General features: G+C 36.8%; 1 protein-coding gene across 1 annotated transcript in view; it reads right to left on the bottom strand.

Annotated features, from left to right (window-relative positions):
* Positions 1–679: 679 nt before the first annotated feature.
* The window catches only part of Reps2 (RALBP1 associated Eps domain containing 2), a 148,048-nt gene continuing 125,881 nt past the window's right edge, over positions 680–22,846 (bottom strand). Inside the window, exons 14-17 of the mRNA XM_071606892.1 lie at positions 22,475–22,558; positions 21,197–21,342; positions 8,509–8,614; positions 680–884 (exon numbers count right to left, since the gene is read on the bottom strand). Coding sequence (XP_071462993.1) covers positions 816–884; positions 8,509–8,614; positions 21,197–21,342; positions 22,475–22,558 — 405 coding nt within the window. The 3' untranslated portion in view covers positions 680–815. The remainder of the gene's footprint in view (positions 885–8,508; positions 8,615–21,196; positions 21,343–22,474; positions 22,559–22,846) is intronic.

The raw sequence follows: 22,846 nt of genomic DNA, 5'->3' as shown, positions 1-22,846 counted from the left end.
ACAGATATGCTGTCCCATGCAGGATAAAAGTAGAGATTTGGCAACTATATATTTAATTTGATAGGGCGAGGCAGTTAAAGTAGATTGCTCTTGCCCAGAATTTACATGAAAGAACTGAGTTATGTGAGTTGACGGCCCAGATTGGCCAAGTTAAATAGCTCATTGCCAAAATCTCCACTTCACAGAGGTGTAAAGACTCAATAAGTCTTTGACATTCAATAGAGAACAATAGTCATGTATTATTTATAGCTAGATATAACATCAAAATGGCACTAGACAAGCAATTTTGGCATATAGTGGTGGAGGGCATAGCGCCAGTCTAAATCTGATGCTTTTGTTTTATCTTAGTTTTTGTTTTTATTATCATCATGCCAAAGACTATCCACTTAGAATCCCAATTATTCAGGAAACCAACCTACTGCATGTGATATACATACAAAAATAAAACAAGCATCCCGAAGGTACTTGGTTATAAGGTTTTATACAAATCATAAATTCTTTAAATAAATAATGCTCTAAATTATTTGCTAAAAGACTGATTTCTGGTAAGGAGCAGCATCTAATATCTTGACAATGTACTTAAGAATGGGAGATAAATTCCACTAATAATTACAATTTCAAGTGTGATAATCAGTTGAAGAATTTTTTCCACCACAGTAAAATACACAAGTGCAAGAGAAAAGGTCATATGGATTATATTCTGCTGCTCACACCTTTTGACACATTAAGACATCTATGACAAGTAGTTGGGCTCAAACATTCAAAAGAAAGATCTTGGCAGACAAGGTCACCCGCTGTCACTTGAAACGTGGAGGTCACAACACAGTGACTGGACGAAGTTGTTCCAATTGGTTTTCCAATGCAATTCGTTCTTGGTGAACCTCCTGAGTAGTACAAAACAGGGAGAAGAAAAACAAAAAGCAAATGGGTCATTTCCTGGGTTTATCTCTACTTTATCAAATATTCAAAGGAAACTTACAACTGGATCCACAAATACTTAAGTGTTGGAAGGGACCCGATTTAAAACTGATGATTATACAAAGGGAGGCTTCACAATTTCTAATCTCTCAACTCCTTTCTGAAGATGATGATATGAAGCTCATGAACCCTTTTCCATTACCCCACTTTAGTCTTACCTTGTAGGATCAGCAGGGTAGCAGAGAATGATATTAAAAATTAAAAGGCTAATTGGGAAAGACCAGAAGGCAAAAGCAGATTTGTAATACTGAAAGGTAAGCCACCCGAGCTAAATTTCTAGCTGCAATCTCTGGCTTCTAATCCAGCAACATAGTCAGGTCTGAGGGGTGAAAAGGCACGCTCGCTGTCCCTCTACCAAAGTTTTATCCAGGATCCTGCACAAAACATGCTTACTGTGTGACTTCTTGGTAATAGGCAGAAGAGAGAATTAGCAATCTTCTATTTGGGAAATCAAACTTTCAGGCCTAAAACAAATGTTTTTGAAGAGAGAAAGGAAGCACACATAGGCATTCTTAAGTCAAATTAGTCAAGGTGATAAAGAATTCTGTATAAAGGCTCAATTCTGAGTTGTTTCAGAAGAGCTAACACACTAGTAATTAGCACAGAGCACAAGTGTTTATCCAGTTGATAGCTGGTTGTAGGAAGATTGGATAAGAACAAGCATTTCAAGGGCTGAGGTTGTGGCTCAGCGGTAGAGCAGTTACCTAGCATGTGCAGGGCCCTGGGTTCGATCCTCGGCCCCACATAAAAATAAATAAACAAAATAAAATTATCTGTCCATCTACAACTAAAAATAATACAAAAAAGAATAGGCATTTCAAAGAGAGGCTAAAAATTAATTATCTCAGATGTATATTAGATGTCTAGAAAGAAAAAGCAGAGTAAGAAACTCTATATGCATATTTAGAGCTTAGAGGAAAGAGAAGCAGGCTTAACACGTAAGCATTAATATTTCACTAGCTTATGGATCATCTTCAGAGTCATGGGACAGTATAACATCATCTTGCAATACAGAATAGAGATTTTCAGATAAAGGTTGAAGACAACGTTATGCTAGGTCCATACTTACACCTTCCTGGAACTTCACTAAAGCAACACAGGAACTTTTTAAAGTGATAGAGTCATAAGACAGGGAAAACAAAAGAGAAGAAGAAATGGTAGTAATAAAATATATAAGCTGATCAGGCAAAGAAACGAATGGTAAATTACTTAGCCAATATGGAGTGAGATGAGGGGATGTGGGAATTCTGCCAGCTGCTATGTACATCTATTCCAAGTATACATTCTAGGGTTGAGGAAATACCCACAGTGTGGGTTTGTAAATGCCCTGAACCCACTATGAGATAGACCTAAGCCAATCCTCACTGATGACTTGACCTCCATAAGCCTCTGCTCTGATTGGTGGGTCACAGTAACAGTTGGTCTCCTAAAACTAGTGCCAGTTCAGAGCCAGTCATTCCCACAATACACAGCCACTCTAGTAAATAAATGGCCACAGGTCCTTCTGGGAAAGGCTAGAAGATTAATAGTTTAAAATTTGAGCTGCATAGGGGAGCCCTTCATTAAGGAAACACATAGGTCATTTGTTCAAGGACCATTTGCATTTGTAAATTAGCTTGGTCAAGGTACTGACTGAGGGGCCATGACTAGAGCTCTGCTTTGGTGATTCTTAAACATCTGTTCATTAGACCTAGAACTTTACTACACATACGGATCAAGTAAAGAGAGCTGAAACACAAGCTAAGCATATTGAAAAAATAAGAACCAATCGGATTTTACATAGAAGAGTCCCTGAAGGACTCCAACTGGCAGCACCAGATACCTATGAAAGTGGCAGTGAACAAGGGGAGGAGGACTGGCTAAAATAATTGTTGACTAGAAGTCTGTTTCAGAAGCAATTAGATTCCACGACATTCCTGCCACCAGAGAAGAGCACTGAAGATTTATTAACTAAAATGGTAAAACAGAACATCTGGACAAGCAAGAAATAGGCACAGGTGAGGAGAAAAGATGCTGAAGAGTAAATAAATATCCTGGATGCTAACATCCACAGCCCTCCCACTCCAATGAACCAGGTCTTTCCACCCACACAGGAGACCAAAAGATTGACCTTTCTCGAAGTCTCCCACTAGACCAAGAAGGAGCCCATGAAACTGCCTTTGCAGGTTCCCCAACTATATAATCTAACCAGGTCACTGAAAGTACAAAGTTGACAAGTTCCCAATGTGCTGTGCATTTCCAAAACTATCATTACAAGAATACATCCTAATAGGGCTAGAAATGTAGCTCAGTGGTAGAGTGCTTGCTTAGCATGTGTGAAGTCCTGGGTTCAATTCCCAGCACTGCAAAAAAAAAATGTATCATAATAATGAAAATTAAACAAAGAACAAAAAATGAACTCCTTTTATTAAATAAAAGGAGATGTACAATTCACTGTGATATATTCATATATGTACATGGGATAGTTTGGTCAATTTCACTGTATCATTCTTCCCTCCCCCTCAATCTCCTCCTTTTATGTCACTGATCTCTAAAGAGTTCTTTACATAATCAGGATATAAGTTGTTTGTCAAATATGTGATTTGTAAATATTTTCTTTCCTTTTATTACTGAATAGTGAGTATGAATATTGAGTGAATATGCCATAACTTGGTTGTTAGTTCTATTCATGGGCATTTTGAAACTGTTTCTAAACTGGGTATGGCTGTAATCCCAGCAACTTGGGAGGCTGAGGCAGGAAAATCACAAGTTTGAGGCCAGCCTCAGTAATTCAGCAAGGTTCTAAGCAACTTGACAAGACCCTGTCTCCCAGTCTGTAGTTTGCCTCTTAATTCTTGACAATGTTTTTGGTAGAGAAGTTCTTAATTTTTATGAAGGTAAATTTATTGTTTTTTTTTATAGATCATGCTTTTTTAAAGAGAGAGAGAATTTTTTAATATTTATTTTTTAGTTTTCAGTGGACACAACATCTTTTAATTTTATTTTTATGTGGTGCTGAGGATCAAACCCAGCGCCCTGCGCATGCCAGGCGAGCGTGCTACCGCTTGAGCCACATCCCCAGCCCAATAGATCATGCTTTTGATGTCATTTCTAACCTCAGGTCATAAGGACATTTTCCCTATGTTTTCTTCTAAAAGTTTTGTAGCTTTATGTTTAGCATTTACATCTATGACTCATTTTAAGTTAACCTTTGCATAGAGTTTGAGGCTTAGATCAAGGTTCATTGTTTACATATGAATAACCAATTGTTACAAAACATTTTGATGAAAGACTAGTCTTTCTCCTTGAGTTTATTTTGCGTGTTTGTCAGAGATCAAAAGGCTGTAGTGTAGGCATGTGGTCTATTTCAGGACCCTATCCTGTTTTATTGATCTATGCTCCAATCCTTCCACCACACCATTTTCCTAACTGAAATTTGATGGTAAGTGATTCCTCTAATTTTGTTCTTCTTTTACAAATTTGTTTTAGCAATTCCAGTGCCTTGGCCCTTACAGCTTTTGGGTCAGCTTTCTGTATTCTCACAAAAAATCCTGCTGGGATCTTTATTGATATTGCAATGAATCTAAAGATCATTTGGGAGAAAAATGAAATCTTGACTATGTTGAATCTTCCAAATCCACAAGCAAAATATGTCTCTACATTTATTTAGATCTTCTTATATTTCCTTGAGCAGTATTTTGTAGTTTTTAGCATACAATTCCTTGATAGACTCGCACCAAAGTATTTCACTTTGGGGAGGAGGCAAGCTATTATGCAATTATACTTTTTAAAATTTCTATTACCAATTGTTCATGGCTTGATTTGGAGGGGTGCAAGTCTTCTACTCTGTGACTTTCATAAACTCAACTAGAAAATAAAATTTAAAAAAATTTCAATTTGCAATCATGTCATAAAATCTTGGGAATAAACTTGACAAGAAATCTATAAGACTTATATACTCAAAACTGAGAACATCTGAGAGGAATTTTAGAAGACCTAAATAATTGTGGAGATTACTCTGTTTACAGATTAGCAAACTCAAGATTGTTTAGATGTCAAGTCTCCCTAAACTGTTGTAGAGAATCAGTGCAAATCCAATCATAATCCTATCAGTTTTGACTTTGTAGAAACTGATATACCAATTCTAAAATCTATATGAAACAATGGGCTTACAATATCCAATGGAATCTTGAAAAGGAACAGTTTGATAAAAGAAAATCACCTGGTTTCAGCACTTAGTATAAGGCAACAGTAATCAAGAATGTGTGGTACTGGCATAAGGATCCAAAAATTAGTGAATGAGGCAGAGTAAGAACTCAGAAATGAACCTACATATATAAGGTCATTAGATTTTTGACAATGGCACTAAAGCAATCCAAAGAGGAAAGGAAGGTCTTTTCAACAAATAGTGCTGGAGTAAACATTAAAATGGGAAAAACTGAACCTTGACCCTTATCTCACATCATATACAAAACATAAATCAAGATGGATCAAAATCCTAAATGTAAATGGTAAAACAATAAAGCTGTTAGAAGAAAACAAAAGAATATCTTAATAATTTGGAGATAGACAAAGTATCTTAATATAGGAAGAAAGTAATAACTATTAAAAATGATAAATTTACACTTTATTAAAATTTAGAACTTATGCTCATGAAAAGATTGAAGAAAATAAGAAAATAAATCAGCAAAACAAAGACTAGAAGAAAATATTCACAAAATTTATATCTAACAAATGACAGGTAACCAACATATGTAAAAAGCTACTACCTACAACTCAACACCAAAAAAAGACCCAAAACTCAATTCAACAACTGAACAAAAGATACTTCATAAAATACAAAAGGTAGGACTGGGGTTGTGGCTCAGTGGTGGAGCGCTTGCCTCGCATGTGTGAAGCACTGGGTTCGATCCTCAGCACCACATAAAAATAAATAAAGGTATTGTGTTTATCTAAAAAAAAGTATATTAAAAAATATAAAACGTAAGTAATCACACAGGAAAGTGATCCACATAATTAGTCATCAAGGAAATGATGATAAAAGTACATAACACAGACTAGCTAAAATTAAAAAGAATAACACCAAATACTAATAAAGATGTGGAACAACTGGAACTTTCATTCAGTAGTGATGGGAATGTCAAATGCTACAACTACATTGTAAAAAGGCCTAGCAGTTACCAATAAAACTAGTTAAGTACACATACACTTACCATATTAGCAACTAATCTTAAACCTAGGAATTTACCCATGAGAAATGATAACATACTTCCACACAAAAACTTGTTTTAAAATGTGTTTTCATTCAAAATTATCCTAACTGAAAATAGTTGCAGCACTTTTTCCTGTGTGTGTGTGTGTGTGTGTGTGTGTGTGTTTGTTTGTTTTGTTTTGTACCGGGGATTGAACCCAGGGGTACTTACCAGTAAGTCACATCCCCAGGCCTTTATTTTTTATTTTGAGACAGGGTCTTTCCAAGTTGCTTAGGACCTTGCTAAATTGCTAAGGCTGGCTTCAAACTTGTGATTCTCCTGTCTCAGCCTCCCAAATTGCTGGGATTACAGGCATGTGCCACCATTCCCAGCTTAGAAACAGTTTAAAAATGCCCATGAATAGAACTGACAACCAAGTTATGTCATATTCACTCAATGGAATACTATTCAGTAATAAAAAGGAAAGAATTACTGATACATACAGAATAAACAAATCTCAAAAATATAATACCAAGGGAAAGAAGCTTTCCATCAAAGTGTGTTTTAGGGTACCATTTACACAAAGTTATAGAACATGCAAAACTATGGTATAAAAATTTCAGAATAGAGGTTGCCTGTGTGTGGCTGGGCTAGGAACTGACAGAGAAGGACACGAGAAAGCTTCGTGGAGTGATGGTAATGTTCTCTCATTTGACAAGATTTTGGGTTCCAAAATATATACATTCAATAAATGTAACACCTCAGATCAGTACAGATTGGTACATTCACTGTATGTAAATTTTATATCATAAGAAAAACCTATAAAAATATTGAACTCTAGCTAACAATGTGTGAGCTAAAATATTTAGAAGTACTCATACATCTGAAATTCATCTGAATATATGTTAAAATAATATGAATTAATGGAGAGAAGTGATAGATAAATGGAGGTGTACATAGACTATAATAAAACGTGGCAGAACTAAAGTAGTGGCTATGTGAGTGTGCATCATAGGACTCTTTCAACTTTCCTACACATTTGAAAATTTTTGTAACGAAAAATTTTAGCAAGGGGGGTGCATGTAAAAGAGAAATCAAAGAAGGCAGAGACCACAAAGGAGGAAGGAAAAAGCACCAGTGGAGTAGAAGGAAAACCAGGAAAGTATGGTATCTCAAAATCTGGTTAGAAAAGTGATTTCTGAGGAAGAAATGGTTAGTTCTGTATATTCTTCTGAAAATTCAAATAATATGAAAGCAAGCCTATTGGGTTTGGCCATAAGAGGGCTATGAATGTAGCAAAACAAAGCCATACTAAAGTAGAAGGGAGAGAAAACCATTCGTGAGGAAGTGAAGACAGTGAATAGAAACAATTTCTAAGAAACTCTGCTGTGAAGGCGACCAGAGAAATGGGGCAGTAATCAGTCAAGGGCAATGGGCAACACTGGAGCACATTTATGGGTGAATAAGGAATGATCCAGTAGAGAATCTTGTCTCACCAAAATATATATTCAAGTAGTGGCTATGTGAGTTTGCAGTACCTATAAATATGACCTGATTTGCAAATAGGATCTTTGCAGATGTAATCAAGTTAAAAATGAGGTCATACTGTATTATGATGGGCCCTAATCCAAAGAACAGTGTCCTTAAAAGAAGGATACAATAAGAAGAGGAATTTGGACAACGACACATAGAGACCCAGGAAGAATTCCATGTGACAGTAGAGGCAGAAATTGGGAGTGTTGTGTCTATAGGCCAAGGACTGCCAAGGACTGCAAGAAACTACCAGAAGCTAGGAAGAGGAAAGGAAGAATTCTCTCCTGGAGCCTTCAAAGAGAGCATGACTCTGACAACACTCAGGTTTCTAGCCTCCAGACCTGCAAGAGAGGAAATTTCTATAGTTTTAAGCCACTGAATTCGTAACACTTTGTTATAGGAAACTAACGCAGAGGAGATTAATAATAAAGAGAAACAGATGATGACAAGAATTGCATTGATGTCCTTGAGGAGGTGAGATGGAACCATTTTCATGGTACCAGAAGAGGGGTTGCTCTTTGATAGTGTACCCAGGTCACTTCCTTTGAAAGAAGTCAACACATCACCTTTCAGAGAGGATTTTAACAATTAAGCACTAACTCCGAAGCTTTGGACAACAAGTGCTTCAAAGAGACTTTTGGTAGATTTATCTTTCCTTTTAACACACATAATATGCAGCCTACCTATAAAATTTGCTAGTCCCTCCAAGCACGAAAGAACAGAGGCAACTCTTACCAACAGGGATGGGCAGCCAGTGGTCAACACAAAGCAAAATTAAAAAGCCAGGGAAGAGCCTGGTAATCCAAATCTTGGAAACATTCCTTACCTTAAGCTGCTGTTGGAGTTCACTGTTCAATCGAGCCAGCACTGCATTTGCCTCCTTATTTTTACGGATAGCAGTTTGAATGGCCTTCTTCTGTTTGGAAGACTGCCTATAGAAAAGTACAAACATTTTGGTGAAAAGAGCTTAGAGGTCTGGACCCTCGCAGGTCAGAACTCTGATCTATGAGAGGTGCCACGCTAACAAGGGTTAACATCACAGGACTCCAAAAATAAAACCCCATATTCACAGGCAGGCACCAAATGAAACAAATTTGTCGGGATGAATTATTTACACCTGAAATAATTCCCATTTTATAACTTGAATAAAAGCTGTGAATTGGGCCTTTACAAACATTGGTGTTCCATTTATTCTGGATATTTTAATAGGCATTTCTTCTAACAAACCTTATTTATTGGAATGTCCTTTTGTGTAAGGATTAACGACATTTAAAAGACCTGCAGTTGGCCTCTTTGGACAATTTTGAAAGAAAATAATAGAAGAATATTTTCTTTAGCTGCCTAACTTTCCATCATTTCTTTGTTAATGGATAGTGGAGTGGGGGTGGGGGTGTCCATGTGCATGCACCAGCATGGATCTGTGGCAATTGAGAAAAAAAATTAGAATATTTTAATATCCCTGAGTTAATTCAATAGTAAATTCAGAGAAAAGGTGTGTACTACTTTGCACATTAAAGTCTCTGGTTAAACTCTTTGGTCACAGGTCATTTTACTACTATCTTTACCTCTCAAAACTGCCCATGGTTAGGAAGATACATCAACATGGTCATCACAGGCATAACCTACAACATTTTATCCTATAGCAAAAAAATACAAAATTTTTAGAGCAAAAGGGTGATTTCTATTTCCCTAGAAAAACAACCATTTGTAATTAATGAAAGAAGGACTCTAGGTTGGAGCAACTGAACTAGAATGGTCTGTGACTACTATATAGGTATATAGGTAAAATTAACATTTAGTGAGGATATAGAGTATGCTAGCCACTCTGTTTATCATAGAAGACATAATATGTCCCTAGTAAGTTCAGAATTAAAGATTACTTTCTTCATCCATAGAGAGGCAGGAAGAAGCTTCAAATCTGCTTTTTAAAAAAATATAGATTAGACAATCTATTAGAAGGGAACAGGGGATGGGGAAAGGAAAGGGGAAGGAGAGGTACTGGGGTCCTAATTAGAAAGATATATTCCATGCTTGTATAATTACATCAAATGGAGTCTACTGTCATGTATAACTAAAAAGAACCAATAAAATTTTTTTAAGTTTAATGTAAGGAAGGTTGAGGTAACCATTATTCTACTCTCTACTTACATAACATTATTAAATTTCACAAGTGAATGAGAAAAATATATTTATAGATTAGATTTCTAGGTCCAGGAGAAGATGCAGTAGACACATTTCTCTCTATTCTTCCTGCTAAGTACAGTGAACTCTCTGGACAATATATAAAAATAAACATAAGATAACTCTAAAAGACAGAATAAAGAGGTAAACCAGAAAGAGAACTCAATACCCAAGGAAACACACAGTAGGGAATTCTCTGGGTTTTCTTTTGCATCATATATCCCAGACTGGATACTGTAGAAGTTGGCAGTACATATATACCAGTGAGATCAGACAAAAAGGCTCCCCCTCAAAAAACTCTGTTTTCTCTAGCCAAAAGAACTGAAAAGGGGTAGCCAAGTAATATAGAGAACTTCTAGACAATAACTACTCTACTACAATCAAACACCACAAAAAAATTACAACCCCCAAATCCCATCTTCATCAGCCAAGGCCAAGTGGGATGGCTAGACTTCCTCCTCTGGGCACCCTCCAAGGTGGTGTTGCATCCGAGGATGTCAAGTAGGAAGTCAGGACCTTCACTCCTTTCTAGTGGTAAAGAACCTTCTTCTCACTGTGGAGGCCACATAAGGAGCAATAACCAAACACCACTCCCCTTCTCAGCCAGGGTGGTATCAGTGGAGGTCTAGTGGGAAGCCTGAAGTGCCACTCCCATTCAGCAATAACAATAGACCCTTCCATCCTCCATGGTGTAAATGGAAGTCAAGTAGGAAAGCACGATTAAATAGAAGATTTTAATAAGATTCAGAGTTTCATTATATAATACCCCAAATGTCTAGGATACAATAAAAAATCTTTATCAAATGGAGAAACAGAAAATCATAATGTGATGAGAAAACACAACAGATGCCAACACCTAGATAATGCAGATGTGAAATTACCTAATTAAGATTTTAGCTTAGCCATTATAAAAATATTTCAATTGACAAATACAAGCATATCTAAACAAATAAAAAATAGAAAATTTCAGAAAAGAAATAGAAGATATAAAGAAGAAACAGCTAGGCATGGTGGCACATGTCTGTAATCCCAGCAACTAGGGAGGCTGAGACAGAAAGATTACAAGTTCAAAGCCAGCCTCAGCAACTTAGCAAGACTCGCAGCAACTTAACAAGATCTTTTCTCAAAATTTAAAAATGGGCAGAGATTCAACTCAGTAGTAAAGTGCCCCTGGGTTCAATCTTGGTACCAATCAGAAAAGAAAAACACAATGAATGTTTCCTCTGACACTATGCCAGTGAAGGAAGAGTATTGCCATCTTGTTTTTTCCAGGTGAGGATGGAAGTCCAGTTTCCCTATTTTACTTCCATTTACACCATTGGGAATGGAGGGGTACGTTATCAATGAAAAATATAACATCTGAAATTAAAACCTCAATTAATGGGCTCAACTGCTGAATAGAGAGGACAAAAATCAGTGAATTTGAAGACACAAATTACCCAAACTGAACAGAGAGACTAGGCTGGAAAGAAAACTGAACACAGCTTCAAGGACCTATAAAAGAATAAGATCTAGTATTTGCCTCATTGAACTTCCAGGAGAGAAGAGAGAAAGATGAAAAAGCATCTGAAGAAATGATAGTTGAAAATTTCTCAAATTTGGCAAAAGACATAAGCCTATAAATTCAAGAAACTAAAAACCCAAAGAGCCTAAATTATAATTAAACTTTAAAAAAATAAGACAAAGAAAAAATTCTTGAAAGCAACAAGAAATGATAAACTTATCTATAAGAGTACAATTCAAATGACAGCAGATTTTTAACCAGACACCATGATGGCCAGAAGGAAATGACACACTTTTCAAATTCAAAAGCAAAAAACTATCAGCCTAGAACTCTATATCCAGTAAAAATAAATTTTAGGAATTAAAGGAAAACCAAAACATTTTTAGATGAAGGAAAGTAAATATACTGCCAGTAGATCTACCCGAAAAGAATGGCCAAAAGAAATTGCTAAAACAAAAAACTGATGTAGGAATCTTAGAACATGAGGAACAAAGAATGAACAATAAAAAGGGTAAATATAATAATACTTCCCTTCCCCTCTTTTGTATAATTTGAAAACTTAAATGAAGGAGATCAACTGCTTCAAAAGCGGTAATTACCAGAACTCACCCATTATTCCACAGTGCTTTTGAAAATTTTCTGAAATTTTCAAATTTCATTTTAAAAATGTACTTTTTAAAAACTCCCCCCAAAATAAATCTCTAAGCCCTGACAGTTTCACTGGAGAACTATGAAAAAAAAAGAAAACTCTTTTTTTGAACTGGGGATTGAACTTAGGGGCATTCAACCACTGAGCCACATTCCCAGCCCTTTTTTTGTATTTTATTTAGAGACAGGGTCTTGCTGAGTTGCTTAGTGCCTCACTTTTCCTGAGGCTGGCTTTGAACTCACCATCCTCCTGCCTCAGTCTCCCGAGCTGCTGGGATTACAGGCATGCACCACCAAGCCTGCCCCCAAATTCTTAAAAATGAAAGAGTGCCAATTTTGCACCATCTCAACCACAGAAGTGAACATTTCCCAGCTCATTTTATGAGGTTAATATCACTAAAACCAAAAGTAGACAAAGACAGCACAAAAAGGAAATTAAGCACAGTATCCTGATGAATATAGATGCAAAAAAACTTTTAACAATTTATTAGTAAAAATAATTCAGCAATATATAAAAAGAAGTATACACCAGGAGCAAAGGAAGTTCATTCCAGGAATGGAAGAATGATCCAATATTCAAAAATTAATCAATATAACCCACTATTTGATTTTAATTGATAAATGAAAATATAAAAATTGTACATATTTATGGGGTACCATGTGTTGTTTCAACACATGTACACATTGTGTTGTAATCCTCCATCTTAAGCCATAAAAAGAAAAATGACCATATCAATTGACACAAAAAAAGAACTTGATAGAACCCAACACCCATTCATGATAGAAACTCTTAGAAAATGATAAAGAGAGGTGAACTTCCTCAATTTGATGAAAAATATTCACAACAAAATGACAGCTGACACCACAGTTAATGAAAAACTGCTTTCCCTCTAATATTGGGAACAAAGCAAAGATGTCTACACTCATCACTATTTTTCAACATGGTTCTAGAAGTCCTGACCAGCATAGTAAGTCAGAAAAGGAAAAAAAGAAAAGAAAAAGGAAATAAAAGGTACATATATTAGAAAGAAAGAAATGAAACAGTCCTTATTTGCAGAAAACATAATGTTCTATGCAGAAAATTGCAAGGAATCCACAAAAAAAGACTGAAACTAATAAGTGATTTCAGCAAGTACAGAAGTATGTTTGCAAGACAGAAGATTAGCATATGAAATTCAATAGTACTTCTATATTCTAACAATGAACACTTGGGAACCAGAATTTATAAAATGACTATCATTTACAAAGATTCCAAATGAGATGATTACATATAAATATAACAAAACATGTATAGAACTTGCATGCTAAAAACTATATATATAAAATAGTGATGAAAGAAATCAAATGGTATCTAAACAAATGGAGACACATATGCTTATAGATTATAAGACTCAACACAGTAAGGATGTTAATACTCTCCAAATTGATACACAGGCTTAAGGTAATTTTTATCAAAATCCCAGTAACATTTTTTGTAGTTCAAGACAAAAGTATTTAAATATTTATATGGAAAGTTAAAAGCACTGGAATAATTTTAAATATTTCAAAAATAGTTATAAAAGTGGGAGAAATTTAACATATTATATCTTTACAGTATCAAGTAATCATGTAATGGAGATACTCATCAAGAGGCTGGGGATGTAGCTCAGTAATAGAGCATGTGCCTAAAATGTATGAAGCCCTGTGTATTTATGGAAAAGAGACACACTGAATGAAACAAAAGAGTGCAGCCAGAAATAGGACATGTAAAACCAAATTATTTTTGATAGAGGTGCCAAAAAAAGTCCATGGAGAAAGAATAGGCTTTTCAATTAATGGTTCTAAAGCAAGTGAATACCCATATACAGACAGACAGACGGAGATAAATAAAATAAATTATGGGATTGAATGCAAAGTATAAAATTATGAAATATTTAGAAGAAAATATAAATCTTTGTGCTAAGGTGAAGAGTTTTTAGGTATGACACCAAAAGCACAATCCACAAAAGAAAAAGAAGTCAATAAATTTGATTTGGTCGAAGTTTTAAAAAACTTTTATTCTATGAAATACCCTGTTAAGAGAGTGAAAAGACAAGCTAGAGTGAAAGAAAAATATATGAAAACAACATATCTAACAATGGATATGTATTTGGAATATAGAAAGAACACTCAAAACTCAACAGTTAAAAAAACAAATTAGAAAATGAGCAAGAGATAGGTGGAGACATGTTACTGTAGAGGATATATGATGGCAAATACACGCAAGAAAAGATATTTAACAATCACTAACTTTTAGGGAAATGCAAATTAAGACCACAATGTGATAGCACCATACACCTATTAGAACAGCTAAGTTTAAAAAGGAATATTACCAAATGCTGGCAAGGATGTAGAGAAACTGAATCTTTATACATTGCTGGTGGGAAAGTAACATGGTATGGCTATTCTGAAAAATAGCTTAGCAGTGCTATTACAAACTAAACATACATTTAACTTGCAACCCAATAATCACAGTCCTGGACACTTATCCCAGAGAAAGGAAAACTTGTGTATTTAGAATAAACCATGCACAGATGGTTATAGCAGCTTTATTTCTAATAACCAGTAACTAGACACAGCCAAAATTTTCCTCAACAGATGAATGGCTAAATCCATGCCATAGAATACTGCTTAACAGTATTGATTGGTATATATATCCACCTAAATGTATGTCAAGAGCATTATGCTGAGTAAAATAGGTCAAACTCAAAAGGTGACATACTATGTGATTCCATTTATATAACATTCTCAAAATGACAAAATTATAGAAACAGAAAACTGATTCGTGGTTGCCAGGGGTTAAAAATGGTGGGAAAAAGGAGGAAAGAGTGATTTCAGTATCTTAACTGCAGTGGTGGTTATAAGAATCGACATATATAATAAAATGTGAGGAACCGACAGAACTATCCTGTTCTGATACTGTATGATAGTTAGGTAAAATGCAATAAAAGGGGGAAGCAAGACCTTTGTACTATTTTTGTAGCTTTCTGTCAACCTATAATCATTTCAAAATACTAAGTTTTTAAAAAGATGTGGATCTGAAATGGATGCCCCTCCACCTTTAAACTATTACCACACTATGTATGCTAGCTTATAAGTCACCCCTTCTCTATCCTCTTCCCCCACCTCTACAGGGATGGACTCCTGGCAGTTCTGTTTGTTTCCTGAACCCTCACTGCCATTTTCACACTTGAATGGATGCTTGCCCATGCTGAGCTAACCAGATTCTCTCTCACAGGGACGTGGGTTATAGTTAAGAGTTCAGTTCAGCTTACACCTTGCACAGCAAGAAAGTAATTACTCTGAAGCTGAAGGTGGTAGAATTCTTCGCAGAAAAAAAATGACAAATACATTCTAAGAGAATAAAGAAGAATCAGAATGAGCCCAAAAGGTTTTGCAGTCCTCTCTTCCAATCCATTTTTGTGACTGTTTTCCACAAACTACCCCTATATCCTTAAAAAGAATATGGTTTTGCTACCTCAAGTTGCTTTTTATTACTTGCTACCAAAGGAGTCCCAAATAATGCAAAGAGAGGATGAGGCCCAAACCAGACCAGTATCAGGCCCAGAATACCTCTCAAGGTTCATCAAAGGCAATAATTTGCCTCTCAAAAATTGCTTCTACAGTGGGCATGGTAGTACATGCCTATAATCCCAACAACTGGGGAGCCTGAGGCAGGAGGATCGAAAGTTAAAGGTCAGCCTCAGCAACTTAGCAAGATCCTGTCTCAAAATAAAAACTAAAAGGGGCTGGGGATGTGGCTCAATGGTTAAGCACCCCGGGTTCAATCCCTAGTACACCCCCCAAAAAATGCTTTTAGAGTCTACCTGTATAGGTTTTTCTTTTCTTTTTGAGAGAGAGAGAGAGAGAGAGAGAGAGAGAGAGAGAATTTTGATATTTATTTTTTAGTTTTCGGCAGACACAACATCTTTATTTGTATGTGGTGCTGAGGATCGAACCCAGGCTGCACACTTGCCAGGTGAGCACGCTACCACTTGAGCCACATCCCCAGCCCCTGTATAGGTTTTTCTATCTTTTTCTTCAATGTTCCAGGCTAGGCTATAACTGTCCTGGTTTCAAAGGAAGAAAATGGGAGAGTAAGAGTTAAGTAGATATTTAATTTTCCCAGTTTCATTCATGTCATGCTATCTGTTGATTTACAATTGCAGCACCATGAGGTACTGTCCATTTTGTACCAGAGTATCTCTCAAAACTTGTTCTTACGACTTTTTGTTTTAAGTAACATATCACTTTCAGTTTGAGCTGGACACATGGTCACCCAACAAGAAGCTAAATTTCTGTGTCCATGGCAGGTGAATGAGACCATATAACTAAATTTGGGGCCAATGGCTCAGAGAGAAGTGACGTGTGCCTGGTTTTCTCAATTTCTTTTTTATCCCCCCTCCTATGGCCTAGAATGTGAACATGTTGGTGGTGAACTACTTTCAACCATACGAATAAAGGAAATCCCCAAGGGAATCTAGAACAGGAAAACAAAAGGTACATGGATTCATGGTCAGAGCTATTCTACCATTCTGGACCACTCACCAACTCAGACTTCTACATAAGAAAGATCAATTAACTTCCATGTTCTTTGAGCCACTATTATCTCTTTTCTCTTCAAGCATCCAAACTGATATTTTAAAGAATATGAATAAGGGGGCTGGGGTTGTGGCTCAACAGTGGAGCACTCATCTAGCATGTGTGAGGCCTTGGGTTCTATCCTCAGCACCACATAATAAAATGAAGGTATTGTATCCAACTACAATTAAAAAAATATTTTTAAAAAAAGAATATGAATAAGAAAATTTTTCTTAATGTTCATCCTGGACCCTGCTTTCTCCTAAAGAAATTCTGCTTACAGTTTCTAAGAACCAAACTTTTATTGCCTTTATCTGTTTGGAAATGGGAGATTTTTATCATGGATATCAATTGCAAATCTCACAGACAACCCAATAAACACCAAGCATGAGGAGGGAAGGGAAAAAGAATTGCAACCACACTGATAACTAGATGTCCCTTCATGCATAAAATATTATCATGCAGGCAAGCAAACACTACCACATTGGCTTCTAGGAATGTCGCAGGGTTGTCCAGGACACCTCCTGGGGTTACAGAGAACAGAGGCTATGAAGGCAGGTGCAGGCTCAGTCATGGTACAGACATGGGATATCCTCTATCTCCAAACTGCTCAAATAATTCTATTTTCCAAAAGCACACCCTTGTAGCAGATACATAAGATGTAGGCTAAAACCAACCAAGCCAAATTGTTTCTAAGAAAAATCTACTTTTGTCCTTATTAATGAAGATACAGTCTGAAATCAGTTTATTATTTATAACCTGGACTCAGCAATTCACTTGAAGACAAAATTTTATTAGTTCCTTTGCACTAAATGGAATAGACAATGGTAATACTTAAAACTAAATTTGGTTCAGTTTTTTAAATTGGTTCTAATTAGATATACATGACAGTAGAATGCATTTTGACACATCATACATAAATAGATGTATTTATGTATGATGTGCCAACTCTTCTGGTTGTACATGATGTAGAATCATGCTAGTTGTGTAATCATATATGCACATAGAATAATAAAGTCCAATTCATTCTATTATCCTTCCTGCCCCCATACCCCCCTCCCCTCTCTTCACTCCCCTCTGTCTAATCCTAGTGGTTCAGTTCTGATGTTAATTTCTCAAAATGCTGATGACCACTTTGCAGCTGATTTACTTTTTTTGGCATTCTCAATCAGTGTTCTATTATAGCAGTAAGCCCTGAAGAAAATTATTTGTGAGTCTTTTCTCAATTTTTCCAAAGACAATACATAGCAACTACCACTCTAGATGCATGAGAGAGAGGTTAACTTACTACACACAATGAATGTCTAAGGGCATCAAGGCTTAATTCTCTCCAAAACTCTGGTTGAGAAAGGACTATAAACTGACCATCATATATCTGCTCTTTCCTCAGGGCTTAAAAAATCATGAATATTGAGCTGGGTGCGGTGGCACATGCCTATAATCCCAGTGCCTCAGGAGGCTGAGACAGGAGGATCACAAGTTCAAAGCCAGTCTCAAGAATTTAGAGAGGTTCTAAGCAACTCAGATAGACCCATTCTCAAAATAAAAAGGGCTGGGGATGTGGCTCAGCGGTTAAGCGCCCCTAGGTTCAATCCCAGTACAAAAAAACAATTATGAGGGACTGGGATTGTGGCTCAGTGGTAGAGCACTTGCCTCGCACGTGTGAGGCCCTGGGTTCGATCCTCAGCACCACATATAAATAAACAAATAAAAGGTATTGTATCCATCTATAACTAAAAATATTTTTTAATTGTGAATATTAAGTCACTTCTTATCACTCTAAAATAAACTAGTCTAGGAACTAAAATAAGACATTATATAAAATTCCCTGACCTCAGAGCCTAAGCTTCCTAAATCCCTGCTGTTTATACTATGAAATGTGCTAGTGCCTCCTAGCCTCTCTCAACTAGATATCATATAATCACCTCACCTAGCAAGAGGCTATCATGCTGAGGGACACTCATTAAACAGGCAGATAAAATGAAATATCTCCTTTAAATAAATGGTGCTAGGACTACTGGATATCCACAGGCAAAAAGAATAAAGTTGGATCCCATCCTCATACCACACCCAAAATGAATTCAAAACAGAATACAAGCATCAGTGTAAAACTTAAAACTTTTAGAAGCAAACATAGGAGCCAATGTTCATGAACTTGGAGTTGGCAATGGTTTCTTAGATATGAAACCAAAAATATAAGAGACAGAAGAGAAAATAAACTGGATTACATCAAAATTAAAAACTTTTGTTCTATAAGCAGAGCCATCAAGAAAGTGAAAAGACAAGTCACAGAATGTGAGAAAATATCTGCAAATAATATAACTGACAAGGGGGTTGTATCCAAAATATATAAAGAACTCATAACTCAAAATAGAAAAAGATTAGCTGGGCGCAGTGGTGCAAGCCTGTAATCCCAGAGGCTGAGTCAAATAGACCATAAGTTCAAGGCCAGCTTCAGCAATTTAGTGAGGCCCTAGGCAATTTTGCAAAACTCTGCCTCAAAATAAAAAATAAAAAGGGCTGGGGATATGTCTGAGTGGTTAAATGCCCCTGGGTTCAATCCCCTGTACCAAAAAAAAAGTGGGGAGAGAAAGATTAAAAACTTAATTAAAAGTGGGCAAAGGCCAGGCACAGTGGTGCATGCCTGTAATCCCAGTGACTCAGGAGGTAGAGGCAGGAGGATCACAAACTTGAGGTCAGCCTGGACAACTTAGTGAGAGTCTACCTCAAAATAAAAATAAAAAAAGGCCTGGAAATGTATCTCAGTGACAGAGCACCCCTGGGTCTAATCCCCAATACCACACACACACACACACACACACACACACACACAAAAGACAAAAGCTGTGAATAGATATTTATTCAAATAATATATACAAATGTCCAATAAGCACATGAAAGGATTCTCAACCTCATTAGTCATTAAAGAAACACAAATCAAATCCACAATGAGACACCACTTCACACTATGATGGCTATAATAATAATAATAAAACAGAAAAATGCTGATGAAGAAGTAGACAAACTGGAATCCTCACACATTCATGAGAATGTAAAATGTTACAATTAGTGTGAAAAACATTTTGATAATGATAAATGTAGAATGATCACATAGCCCAGGAATTCCATGCTTAGGTATGCACTCAAGAAAAGTGAAAACATAGGTCTCACACAGAAACCAAGTACACAAATAGTATAGCAGCATTATTTCTAACAGCCAATAAGTAGAAATATAAAAGTCCATCAGTTGATAAAAGGCTGAATAAAGTGTGGTATCTCCATACAATGGATTATTATTTGGCAATAAGAAATGAAGTTCTGATTCATGCTACAACATGAATGAACCCTGAAAACAATATAAAAAGAGTCAGACACAAAGAATCACGCGTTGCATGATTCCATTTATATGAAATGGGCAAATAAGCAAAATAGATACAAAGTAGATTAGTTGTTGCCAGGCACTGGGCACAGAAGGGAAACGGGGAACAGAGATTCTTTGGGGGATGATAAGGATGTTCTAAAATTAGATGGTAGTGATAGCTGCAGGGCTTTGTGCATATACTAAAAGCTAATGGATTGTAGATTTAAAAAATGAACTGTATGTCAATTTCATTTCAATAAAACTGAAATTGAAAAAAAAAGAAAACCAGAAAAAAATATCTCTTTTATGGATTGATACTACCAGGGAATTTTCCCTTTGCAGGGTGGGGAGATCATCTGAAGAAGAGGAATGCAGAAATTCAGAACTGTGTTTCAGCTACAAAGGCCAGTTGCTGATACCACCCACAAAACTTGCTGTTTTTCTTTCCACGACAGTATAAGTAGAAGAAAATCCACATAAGCCCCAGAGACCTAAAAGGTCTTTACAGAAGTGTCATGATAGATATTGAGCCCATACATTCATGCCCAGTCAGGCTCATATAAAGTTAAGTGAGAGCAGCAGGTTTCTGCCCTTGACACCTCACAGAATGCTACAATAAAAAAATGAGGCAAGTGAAGGCTCTTCCCAAAGCCAAATGATTTGTCCATAATTTTGTTGTCTCAAGTCTCTGGCCATGTCCACAAATGTCCCCATGCTCTCTCCAATATCAGTTTCAGCTGGTGAGATAAATATTATAGATGTTCTAACTGTGCCCATTCAGAGCTGAGATGACTGATGACAAGAACTCTTTATGGGGATTTTTAAAAACCACGTACCACTTCTATTGAAAGATGTGTGGTCATGGAGCTAGCCATATGCCTGGAAAGAATGAGATAAGACAGGAAAAGTGGGAAAACTGCCCATAGTACTGTCTTCTTCCTAGGAAAATCTACGTCAGCACAATAAAGAACAGTAGGAAGGCAAGAAGAGACAAAGGGCAGGAAACCCAACCAAACCACCACAGCCTAGGACTCAGTTGCCCCTTAAATTCTATAGGGTCAGGTTAAAATTCTATAGTTTAAAAGCCTTCTATGTGACTGGGAGACCTCAATCCTATCATAGAGGTGAATAAGACAATCATAAGACTATTCCACGGATGTGAGTTTACACTCACACACACATAAAAGAGAGTCTCATCTTGTTCTCATCAGTTCTACTTACTTTTGGACCGTTGGATGGGGTTTCACAGTTGCTACAGAAGTTGGCCCACCTGCAGCAGTAGAAGGCTCTTGGTTTTCCGTAGATTGATTTTCAGGTCTGAATTTCCTACGAATGGGCTTTGATGGAGCCTGAGAATATGATATATCCTGTGGATTAAAAACAAAACGAAAAACTACAAAGTGAAAAACAAATCCCCCCACCACCACCATCATGCTAGCTTTGTCCCCAAGATCAGAAGATTGCTCTATTCAAACTTCATACCCAAGGATAAGTGGCTGACTCCTAGCTAGGCAAGAACGTGAAAGATACAGGCATCAGATTCCAGCAGGTAGCCAGCCTTCCTGCCTGCCTTCCTTTGTCTCTTTTTCTTTTAAATGCTTACAGTCTATTGCCTCTTTTTGTCATCTGGAAGAACACACGAATCAGATTCTACTGGCCTTCCCTTGTAAGCGATCTATTACTTTTTGTGAATTAAACTCACGTAGACCCTGTGCATCTAACATAGTTTTGTTTTGTTTTTTTTCCAACTGAAGACAAAATTGGCTCTGTCTTACTTTGGCACCTTTTGTAACAAAAATTTTGAAGTTTGTAAAGGTCTTAGTCATGTGCTTATAATTTTCTTCCTCCTGATGTCCACAAAAAGTCAAACAAAGAAGCTACACTGTGTTCTGGAAGGAGACAGCTGGTCTGCTTCCTTGGAGGACCCTGCATCATCTGTGCTCCCAAGCCCAAGGCCCATTCTCTTTACTGGGAGAAGGGCCTGGAAGAAAATGGGGAATAACAAGAAGAGGATAAGAAGAAAAGTAGGGAACAAGCATGATAAGTAGATGGTACTAACTGAGCAAATGAAAGGGAACTCAATGGCGTGGCTGGGCGGAAGTAAAGATAGTGGAATGCAAGACGAAATCATTGTACAAAGGCCAAGAAGGGGAGAGTATTCCACCCCCAAAAAATGTTCATTTAGGCTTAGCAGGTGTGTGGGGTTTCACTAAATGCATATATTCCTCCCCACATCATTTGATTTGCCAAAAGCAAGGCCACCATCTTTAGCTGGGAAGTTGAGGAGGGGAGTATGAACTCTCAATAATATCAAGGGTCAAGTTCAGAAAGTTTCAAGATCCTTATCTTCACAAAGAACACACATTTTCCAAAAAGCGGATTGTTCCCATTCCTTTCAGAACATGGAAACTTTAAAGCAGTAGATCTGATAACAGAGGCAAGGAGCCCAGGAGAGGTCCTCAGAATGCCACCACAATGGCATCCTCATGCTGCCCTTACCTTCTTTGCTGGACTACCTTCTGCAGCCTGGGAAGGGGCTCTGTTCATCTGCGGGAGTACCTCAGTCTCGGATACTTGTTCAGACTGTAGCAAGAGATCACAGTGATGATATAAATGCAAAGATACAACCACCTAAATGTATACTACATTTGATCTTAACCAAAAATACATAACACCTAAATATATAACAGAGTATTCAGGAAAATGGTCACTCAGGGAAAACTAATTTTGACCAAGTTGCAGCCAAGCATGGTTGAGTCTGGTCAGCCTCGGGGGAAACTCCTCACAGACCTTGCTATTCCCTTCTACCTCTCCTCCTCATATTATTCAACCTTAGGAAAAAGAATCATGGGAGTTTCTACTACAACTGAC

The sequence above is a fragment of the Marmota flaviventris genome, chromosome X (assembly GCF_047511675.1).
Source record: "Marmota flaviventris isolate mMarFla1 chromosome X, mMarFla1.hap1, whole genome shotgun sequence".
Taxonomy (NCBI): domain Eukaryota; kingdom Metazoa; phylum Chordata; class Mammalia; order Rodentia; family Sciuridae; genus Marmota; species Marmota flaviventris.
This window is presented reverse-complemented; position numbering and strand designations above follow the sequence as displayed.